The following is a 10,267-nucleotide window of genomic DNA, read 5'->3' as shown; positions in this document are numbered from 1 at the left end:
TTTTCAAAACTGTTGCTGTCTCTCATCTTCAGGATCAGCTATGATTCTTAGGTTTGAATATTTTATATAATCCTATATTTTTTGGAGATTTTATTTCATTCTCTTGATTCTGTTTTCTTTATTGTTATCTGCTTGGGTTAATTCAAAAGCCATGTCTTCAAGTTCTGAGATCTTTTCTTCTGCTTGTTCTAGTCTACCATTAAAACTTTCCACTGCATTTTGTACTCCCCTGAATGATTCTTCTAATTCTAGAATTTCAGCTTAAAAAATGTGTCTATCTCTTTGGAGAATTTTTTATCCATGTCCTGAATAGTTTTTAAAATTTCTTTGTGCTTGTTTTCAGTTTTCTGCTGAAGCTCATTGGTCAATTTTATAATCAACATTATGAATTCTGTGTTTGGAATTTCAAATATTTCATTTTGTTTAGGGTCCATTACTGAAGAGTTAGTGTTGTCTTTTGAGGGTGTTGGAGAACTCTCTTTTTTCATATTATCAGAATTGTTTTTCTGGTTCCTTCTCATTTAGGTAGACTATTTCTTCTTATTTGAGGTTGGCAGGCAGCTGACATAGGCACTATATGGTCCCCTTGGTTACATATAGGCTTGGTGTGGTGAGTTTCTCAATTGTCAGTTGTGGGAGGCCTGCACTGGGTACCTGCACTGGCTCATGGCATCCTGAGTGGTTGGAGAGGCTTAGAAAGGAGTGTTACCTGGGTTCTGCAATCAGGCCTTCCCCAAAGCTGAAGTATTATATCTGATATAGTGGGCTGTGCCATTGACCAGGAGGCAGCACTTATGGGAGAAAGTCAGCTGTGATGGTGGCTATGGGTTTCTCTGTGGTCAACGTTGCTCCACGAGAGTGCCCAGCCAGCCTAGGTGGAGAGTGGGACTCTGGGGATTGCCCAAGTTCTCTGTTTTGAGCCTTTGAGGTCCTGGGATGGATAGAAAGGAGCTCAAACACCCGCAAGTGTGCACTCTCGACTATCCTAGTGTGGATTAGAGGGGAGTCCCTGGCCTCTGGGGTAACACTGGGGTACAGGGCAGGCACACAAGAGTTTACATGGGGAGTGAGGATTTGCCAGCTTCCTGCCTTAGCCTCAGGTTGTTTGCCTTTTGAACGTTAAAGTGCAGCTGGCCTCAGGGCCTTAGGTGTTTTCACAGCAGCCAGCCCCAATCAGAGCTTTTGCTGCTGTGAACTCTCCACCGTCTGAGACTCAATGTCCATTATACCATTCTGTGTATCTTTGCATATCCTTAGTTTAGCTTCTGCTTTGTGCACAGGTGGGGGTGGGGGGCACACTTAAAGCCCAGTCTTGTAGCCACATGTGGCAAGTAGTGCAGGTACAAAATTATCTACACCCCCCAAAAGCTACCGAAATAAAAATTAAAAACTGTTTTAAAGAACCGGGAAAAATAAATAAATAAATCTGACTGATGATAGATAATAGAACAGTAGAATCCATAGCAATACATTTTTTATGGGTAAGGCCATTTTATTTTTTTTCTTAATAGTGTAAGCAATCTATTTTATTCCAGAGGCTACTGAAAGTTAGAACACATGAGGCTGTGTGGCACAAATAAAGAAAACCAGACTGGGGGTCCTGAGTCTAAGACCGTCAGTGATGGTGCTGTCACCAAGTAGCTGTGGAAGTGCAGGCAACACTCTTGTTCTTCCTGAGCATTGACTTTTTCATTGGCAAAATAAGGGTGCTGTTGTAGGCCTTCAAGGTGCCGTCTCGCTTGGGGGTGGGAGGTCTCTGAGTCTGCCATGGACCGAGAGTGGGCTAAAGGGACTATTGGGAACTGCGGTCAAGACCAGACCGGGCCCCTAATTGTGTGTGTTTCCTGCAGGAACACCATGCTGAGCCTTTGCCTCGAGAATGCACAACTGAAAGAGCAGATGGGAGAAGCAATGTCCGACGGATGGGAGATAGAGGAAGACAAGGAGAAGGCCGAGCCGACGGTGGAGACTGTGGTAGCCAAAGAGGGTCCGAATGGGAGCAGCCTTCAGGCTGAGTTCAGAAAGCTCCAAGGAAAACTGAAGAATGCCTGCAATATCATCAACCTCCTCCAAGAGCAGCTGGTGCTGAGCAGCAAGGAGGGGAGGAGTAAACTGACTCCAGAGCTCCTTGTGCCCTTGGCCAGGGAGATTGACAGAATGAACGCAGAACTGGTCTGTGCTCCTGAGAGGCACCAAAGCCAAGAGGAGGAGGATATGGCAATGAGGCCTTGCTCCAGGCCCCAGAGCCTTGACCTTGGAGCTGCCCTCACAATGGATGCCCATCAAGTAAGTGTGGGCTTAGATAGAATGAAAATCCCCTGGAGAAGGGCTGGAGCTGCCAGTTTTTGCCTTCCACAGCCTTAAACTGTTTTACCTTAGACAGTAGATCAGGAGGTACCAAGGAAAGGCACGTTTGCCCCACAAGCAGCAGTAATAAGATTCGTACACATTCAGTCTTTAGAAAGACTTTTACAGCATTATCTCATAAATAGCTCCTGAGTACTCAATTTTCCAGGAAACAGACTAGGCATTGGCAGCAGTGTGTTGACACTGCCCTGAGGTACCCAACATGATGGAGAAAAATGCTATAAAAACAGATAATTTCACAGGATGTGGTAACTCCTGGAACAGAGGGACAAGTCCGGTTTTGAGGCAGCCCAGACAAGTGGTGTGTAATGACATCTCTTTCTTATCACTGCTGTTTTGTCACAGCTCATCACAGTTTCTGTTCCTGGGCTTCCAAGAGGGTCCCTTTTAGAGAAGAAGCTTTGCCGAGGTTTCAGTAAAATGGAGAATGCAGAGGATTTTGAGAGCCCACTGGGACAGGAATGCAAGGAGAGACAAGTGGAGGTTTCCACTTCTCTTTTTTAGCCACTGAGCAAACATTTGCTGAGGGCTTCTCTGTAGACTTGATTGGCACTGTGCTATGTGATGTAGATACCGAGATGAATAAAACATGGTCCCGGCTCTCTGCGAACTCCATCTGGAAAGCAAGGAACTGCCAAAGGCTTGAGAAGCGCCACGACAAACACATGAATAAAGCCCACAGGTTCAGAGGCAGAAGAGGCCACCGCTGCATGGGGGATGCCCTCAGACTCTCCTGATTCCTGTCTTGGTCCTTCTTACAGCTGGATAACCAGTCTCAGGCCCAGCACCCTGGGCCTCAGTCAGAATGTAGCCTCCCATGGTCCACCAAACACTTGCGCTCCCAGCTGGCACAATGCAGGCAACGCTATCAAGATCTCCAGGAGAAGCTGCTGCTATCAGAAGCCACAGTCTCTGCCCAGGCTAACCAGCTGGAGAAATACAGAGTCATACTTAGTAAGTCTTATAAGTTTGCCATCACCTAAGTGTTTTTCTTCTCCCTAAAAAGCTGCTGCATGTTTTGCAGATTTTACTTTTCTTCCCCAACCTCCAAACAGATTTAATACTGACTATAGTCCTAGAATTATGGACATGGATATTTTACTTCAATTTGCAGGTGACAGAAAAAGATACAGGCATAAATCAAAGTTTCAAGTTTGCGGTGAGAGTATAGAGAGGAAATGGACTAACATTTAGGTTTACTGATTTCTGGTACAGCCAATAACCTCCTTACCTCTCAACATAGACTAATTGTTTCCCTGTGACTTCTCTTTTCACCATATTCTTCAAAAACATATCATTATTATTAGTCTAGAGTCAGCGCTGTCCAACAGATCTCCCTGCAGTGGTGGAAACATTTTATATCTACATCACAGATGGTTATTGAGCACATGGAATGTGGCTAGTACAACATGGAGATTTTGTTTAATTTAAGATAAAGTAGCCATATTGGACTACCTTATTGGACAGTGCAACTAAGCCAAGGTGATCTGAAGGTGAGATCATCAATGGCAAACAGGCCCATTCTGTGAAGGGAAGTCTTGCTGAATGGGGCAGGTGGTGTCTTCTCCCCCAAGTCCAAAGGAGCATCTCTTTCACTGCAGAGCTGGCCTTTGGGGCTGAGGTCAAGGGAATATGTGGGAAATTCAGACATTCTGTAACACCCGCTACCTCTTCCCAAGCAGGTGAATCCTTGGTGAAGCAGGACAGCAAGCAGGTCCAGGTGGACCTCCAGGACCTGGGCTATGAGACGTGTGGCCGAAGCGAAAACGAGGCCGAGCGGGAGGAAACCACCAGTCCTGGTATGGGAACAGGGTGTAGGGCTCACCTTCCCTCTCTCGACTTAGCTGTTACCTCTGGGTGCTGGTGGCCAACCCCATGCCTCACAAGTGGCAGGGAGGAGCGGGTGTTATGGCTAAAGGGAACACAGGACCAGAAGAACAGAGAAAGACAAGAAGTTTAGAGGAAAACTCTTGCCCCAAATGAGGCTGAGTGTGAGTCTGAGTGTCTACAATGAGTTTTTGGCATACTGCTGTTAATGATGATAATAGCAACAACAGCAGCAAAGTTCTATCCAACTGATTATTACAGAGGGAAATACTAATAAGGAAGAGATCAGATGAGCTTTTGGGCGCAAAATTGTTAAAAACAACTTTGTTTTGCATTATACAAGGACTACAGGCATAGGGCCACCCGCCAAATTGAAACCCAGAAGAGGAGAAAAACACTCACAGTACCTTTTGCCCTTGAGGCAGTGTAGTATGGCAGTTAAGAGCAAAGATCTTGGCTCTGGACTGGTTGTCTCAAATCTGAGTTTGTGAACTTTTCCATGCCTCAGTTTCCTCATATGTTAAAATGCTAATAAAAGAACTACCTACCCCATCAGGTACTAATGTCAATTAAATTAGTAAATTCTTATGAAACACTTTAGAACAGTGTCTGGCACCTGGTAAAATGTTGCATATTCATTCTCATTCTGACTACCATTGCTCTAATATACTGATATTACTATGCTGATGTATTTCTTGTGGTTGTATTTTCCCATGCCTATTTTTCACACAGTTGTGACCCAATGAACTTTTAAGTCATAGCGATATTTGGAGAGCGTTAAACTTTCAGTCTGCAGGAACAGCTTGTCCTGTGTTCTTGTGGCCATCCTAAATATGCAATGCCCCATGTGAATGTCTTACTTAAGAAACATCCATGTGTGTGGCCTTTCCCTTTGAAAGAGGATAATGAGAAAACCCATCTCAAAGGGTAGTTATTAGGTTTAAATGAAATAATACACGTGCTTAGAATAGTGCTTAATATATGTTAGGCTCTCAATATGAACACAGGCCATTGGAGGATTTGAATTCTGGCTCTGTCATGTGCTAGTTTGAGTGATCTGGAACAAACTAGTTTGCCTCTCTTTGGTTTTGGTTTTCCCAGTCAGTAAAGTCGGAAGTGACCATACCTAACTTTCAGGGCTGTTGGGAAGATGAGAAATATTGTATCTGAATGCCTCGCACAGTGTCAGGGCTGAGTCAAGTACTGCTTCAACTTTTGCCCGAGGAATTATTGTGACCAGATTCGCCCCCTCTGGAAGGGAGTGGCCACAACAGCATTTGTGTTGTCCGGCTTTTATTCAGGAAGCCATGTTTGTCTTTGATTTTCAGAGTGTGAGGAGCAAGACAGTCTCAAGGAAATGGTCCTGATGCAGGGGCTGTGCTCTGAGCAGGGCCGCCTGGGCTCAGCACTGGCTAGCCCCTCCAGGAAGAAGCCCCTGGAGAGTCAGCTAGGGAAGCAGGAAGAGTTCCAGACACATGGAAAATCAGAAGACATCTCTGTCCTGCAAAAGGACATCAAAGATCTGAAGGTTCAGCTGCAGAATGCCCACAAGGTCATTCAAAACCTCAAGAGCCGGGTCCGGTCCCTCTCGGTTACAAGCGATTATTCATCCAGTCTGGAAAGACCCCGGAAGCTGAGAGCTGTTGGAACCCTTGAGGGGCCTTCGCCTCATAGTGTCACTGATGAGGATGAAGGGTGGCTGTCTGATGGCACTGGGGCTTTCTACCCCCCGGGTCTGCAGGCCAAAAAGGATCTGGAGAGCCTCATCCAGAGAGTATCCCAGCTGGAGGCCCAGCTCCCAAAAACTGGACTCGAAGGGAAGCTGGCTGAGGAGTTGAGATCAGCCTCCTGGCCTGGGTAAGGAGGGCAGTGTCTGGGCCCTTAACTGATTGCTGGTGTCTAAGTTTGTGCTGGAGTAGGGAAGCTCAGGCGGCTGGAAGAAAGAACATACCAGGTACTCACAAGTGCACTTATTTAAATGGTAGATAGAGGTCTGAGGAAAGGACAGGCAAGCAGCCACCACTGGTGGCCCCATGTCTGGGAGACGCGAGGTCTCTGGAACTTCTTCTTCGCGATATATTAGAAAAGGAACCATATATATGGTATAGTAGAGTGGTAAGGCTTGAATCAGACTGCTTGGTTTTAAGTCCTAGCTCTGATATTAGCCATGCCACCTATTTAACCTTGCTGAGCCTTTGTCATTACCTAGTAAATGAGGATAACAAGAGAACCCATCCCCAAGAAAGAGGATTAAGTTTAAAAGAATTAATACAAGTGCTTGGCATGGTACCTAGCCTATATTAAGCATTAGTGTTCTTTTGCCATGATTATGATTGTTTTTGATACTTTGTGTTGAAAAACACTAGGTAAGCATTCATCTTTGTATCTGTCCTGGTTATCTGTTGCTAAGTAGCAAACCACCCCAAAAATTATTATTGAAACAATATTCTATTCTATTCTATTTTTTGAGTTGGAGTCTCACTCTGTCGCCCAGGCTGGAGGGCAGTGGCATGCTCATGGCCACCCCAGCATCGACCTGCTGGGCTCCGGCGATCCTTCTGCCTCAGCCTTCCGAGTAGCCGGAACTACAGGTGTGCGCTACTACGCCTGGCTAATTTTTGATTTATTGTAGAGACGAGGTCTCGCCAAGTTGCCTGGGCTGGTCTTGAATCCGCAGGCTCAGGTAATCCACTTGCCTTGGCCTCCCAAAGTGCTGGGATTACAGGCTGAGCCACTGAGCCTGGCCGAAACAATAATTTATTATTTCTCCTGGTTCTGTGAGTTGACTGGTTTCAACTGGGTGGCTGTCACTTAGGGTGTCTCATCTGGCTGCCATCAGATTGTATGGGAGGTTGTGTAATCGCCATCGTTGAAAAATACAGTCTGCCACAGTATTATAGCATAGAATAAAATAAACTCAGGCATCAGGTGGTGTTTGAATTAGAAGAAATGGTAGGTCCTATCTAGTGACTCTAAGTATTTACTGAGTAACTACTATGAGTCTACATGATACTAGTGCTGTAGGGATGTAGAATATGGCACTGTCTTTGCTCTCACAGATCTTTTTTTTTTGGCTCCACTTTTGACAACAACAACAGCAAAATATAAAAGACACAGAGAGAAATAAAGCCATGATACTATTTTAGGAATGGTGCCAAGCACATGAACAGAGACTTCCAAAATCTTTTGAAAATGACTGGGATGCCCAAAGCAGTGACAACTTCAGCTGCTTCCTGTCGTCCCAAGACAGAACCAGAGTCAGGAAATAGGCAGAGTGCGCTCACTGGGGGGGCACATGGTCCCCTAAGTGCAGGGGTCTTCTGCGGCCACGATCCGGGGATGAAGACCAGGTTCTTGGCGACTCAAGCAAAGAACTGGACAAGACACACAAACAGGGAAGGTAGAGAGAGAGAGATTTGTTAAGCAGGAGAGGCAGTACGCTCCAGAGAATGCGGAGTGGGCTCAAGCAGGAGAGTGACTCTTGAGCCACTCTCACAGATCCTAAGATTCATTTATTTTTGGACATATGGTTAACATATAGAAAACAGTTGAACAGTGGCATACTAAATTTTTTGATGCAATAGTTTCTCAGGGCAGAATTTACTCTTAAATACCTTCTATGGCTCATGGGCCGGAATTCAGCCTGGGGGAGTTCCTTAGAGATGTTCTCACAGAAAGCTCTATGGAAGCTCCCATACCTTAGAATTCTCTCTTTCCACACTTACTGTTACTTCTTTCCTCCATTAGGAAATATGATTCCCTGATTCAGGATCAGGCCCGAGAACTCTCCTACCTCCGGCAAAAAATACGAGAAGGGAGAGGCATTTGTTATCTTCTCACCCAGCGTGCAAAAGACACAGTAAAGTCTTTTGAGGATCTCCTAAGGAGCAACGACATTGACTACTACTTAGGGCAGAGCTTCCGGGAGCAACTCGCCCAGGGAAGCCAGCTGACAGAGAGACTCACCAGCAAGCTCAGCACCAGTAAGTTGGCCACAGGGCTTTGCAGTGCTCTCAGTTACTCCCACAGTTCCAGCCCAGGTGGCCACTACACCTCCACTGTGGCTTTTAACCCAGAGTCCTATTTCCATTTAACCCCTGGGGGCCACGACAGGATCAAGACTGGCTAGTGGGGAATACAAAAGAGAGGAGCACACGGGGCTGGAGGCATCATGGTTACAACTGTAGAAGCTTTGCCACTTCTGGAATGTGAACATTAGGGCAGGAGGCAGCTTCCATCTGGTGCGAAGGGACAGAGAGATGAGACCCAAGGGCCTTGTTATAATGGAAAGAGCCCTGCATGACCCAAGCTCCAGCCTGGATGCTGCTACCAACTTGCTTTGAGCAAATGACACCCGTCTGGTGTCTCTGTTTCTTCATTTATAACATAGTATTGTTCGTGTATGTATTCAGATATAAAGCGCCATGCTCTTTTGGACATGGTTTGGACACTGGCTGTAGTAATTTCAGGGCTATGTTGGTTACTACTGGAGCCTTTTACTTAGAGGGACTTTCTGGAAAGCACCCAGGTGAGTATAGCAGGATCAGACTTGGGAGCCACCCAGTCCATCTCCTGGTGGCAGGTGTAGGTGCGGAACAAGGACTACTTGTCATCTCCTAAGAGACAAGCAAAGGTTCTACACAAAAACTGTGATGGACACATAGCTGTGCATTTGAGAGCCAGTCTGCAATAGGACATAGAAGCTGGAGTGTCCCAGAGGGCAGCTCTTGATCACTGGGGGAAAAAAAAGACATTTTAAACCTTTTGCCCTGATTAGGGCAGAGGAAGTCATGATTATGATAACCAGGTCAGAGGAAGTTGGCCCATTGAGCTCAGGTGAGCCTGGGTCACTTCTCTAAAAACACAACCTGAGGCCTCCCAGAATGAGGATCCAGGACTCACACCTAGAATAATCACTATTCTGTGTTCACATAGGTGCCTGTGTTTGTCATGTGTGACGTGGGACTGGTTTAATCTCTTACTGTTTTTTTCTGAATTTGGTTTGCAGAGGATCATAAAAGTGAGAAAGATCAAGCTGGACTTGAGCCACTGGCTCTCAGGTAATTCAGAATAAAATCTGGTAAAATCAGGTCCAAGGCCCAAGGGCAACTTGACAAATCAAGCGGCAAAAAGGAATATGCTGAATGTGATAAATTCTCTTATTTATTGAAAAACAACCTCACTGTTGTTTTTAGCTAAATTCTTTTCTCTTTTAATATAATTCATTGGTACATTAATTCTTCAGACTTGGTAACCTAGAAGCAGTCTGACCTAAAAGTGAACTAATGAGTCTTTAGGAGTCTTCTGCATCCCCAAAGGTCTTCCCTGCTTTTTCCCTGTGTGCTTAACAACCAGGTTGAGCTTTTTGCAAGGTTGGCCTGCCCTGAGTTGGGTTGACAGCTAGTTTAATAGTCACCCAATTTCCTTGGGGGAAAAAAGGATCATACAACAGTGCCTGGTAAAAGTACAGATCACTGGGAGACCACAGTGCCTCAGGAACCAGTTCAATGAGTCGTTTCATTTAACACTTAATAAAATACGGGCTCAGCGTCCATTGTGGCCACTAGTTTGAACTCTTTGTGTCATGCTTGTGCCTTATTTCACATAATTGCTTCTTAAAATATCCATGGTGAGGGACAAGGTGTCTTGGTTTTGCTTTTCTTTTTTATTTCGGATCCCTCAAGAGACATGCATGGCCCGTATGTACTTCAATTAACTATGAGATTCCACTGATCGTACTTTTGAATGTTGGGACAGTGTTTTGCTGTGTTTCTCAATGCTTACTCTGACTTTTGTACTGGTCATGTTGGAGATGGCCACACACAGTTCTCAGTTTCAGGGGCTGTGCTTTAAGCAGTGGAGCCTTGAAAGGAAGGCTGGCGGTGTCTCTGCTAGTCCTCCTCATATTAGATGGCCAGAGTACTGGGTGGCTGTTGTTCTCCCTCCATCTGCACCCCACTTATTCTCCACGTAATTAGAGATGAGCTATTTTGATGATTCTCTGCAGCTGTGGCCTCCTTTGCTCATGACTGACCTTGGTTTCACCTGTGTCATCCCCCCCCCCCCCGGCCCC

General features: G+C 45.6%; 1 protein-coding gene across 1 annotated transcript in view; it reads left to right on the top strand.

The window, feature by feature from the left end:
* Positions 1–1,767: 1,767 nt before the first annotated feature.
* The window catches only part of LOC103271202 (myomegalin-like), an 8,798-nt gene continuing 298 nt past the window's right edge, over positions 1,768–10,267 (top strand). Inside the window, exons 1-6 of the mRNA XM_021717877.1 lie at positions 1,768–2,286; positions 3,129–3,321; positions 4,050–4,166; positions 5,523–6,051; positions 7,942–8,177; positions 9,203–9,254. Of these exons, the coding sequence (XP_021573552.1) occupies positions 1,768–2,286; positions 3,129–3,321; positions 4,050–4,166; positions 5,523–6,051; positions 7,942–8,177; positions 9,203–9,254 (1,646 nt within the window). The remainder of the gene's footprint in view (positions 2,287–3,128; positions 3,322–4,049; positions 4,167–5,522; positions 6,052–7,941; positions 8,178–9,202; positions 9,255–10,267) is intronic.

Source organism: Carlito syrichta, unplaced genomic scaffold (assembly GCF_000164805.1).
Source record: "Carlito syrichta isolate Samal-C Ts95f unplaced genomic scaffold, Tarsius_syrichta-2.0.1 Scaffold311424, whole genome shotgun sequence".
Taxonomy (NCBI): domain Eukaryota; kingdom Metazoa; phylum Chordata; class Mammalia; order Primates; family Tarsiidae; genus Carlito; species Carlito syrichta.
The sequence above is the reverse complement of the archived record's forward strand: the minus strand, read 5'-3'. Positions and strand labels throughout refer to the sequence as shown.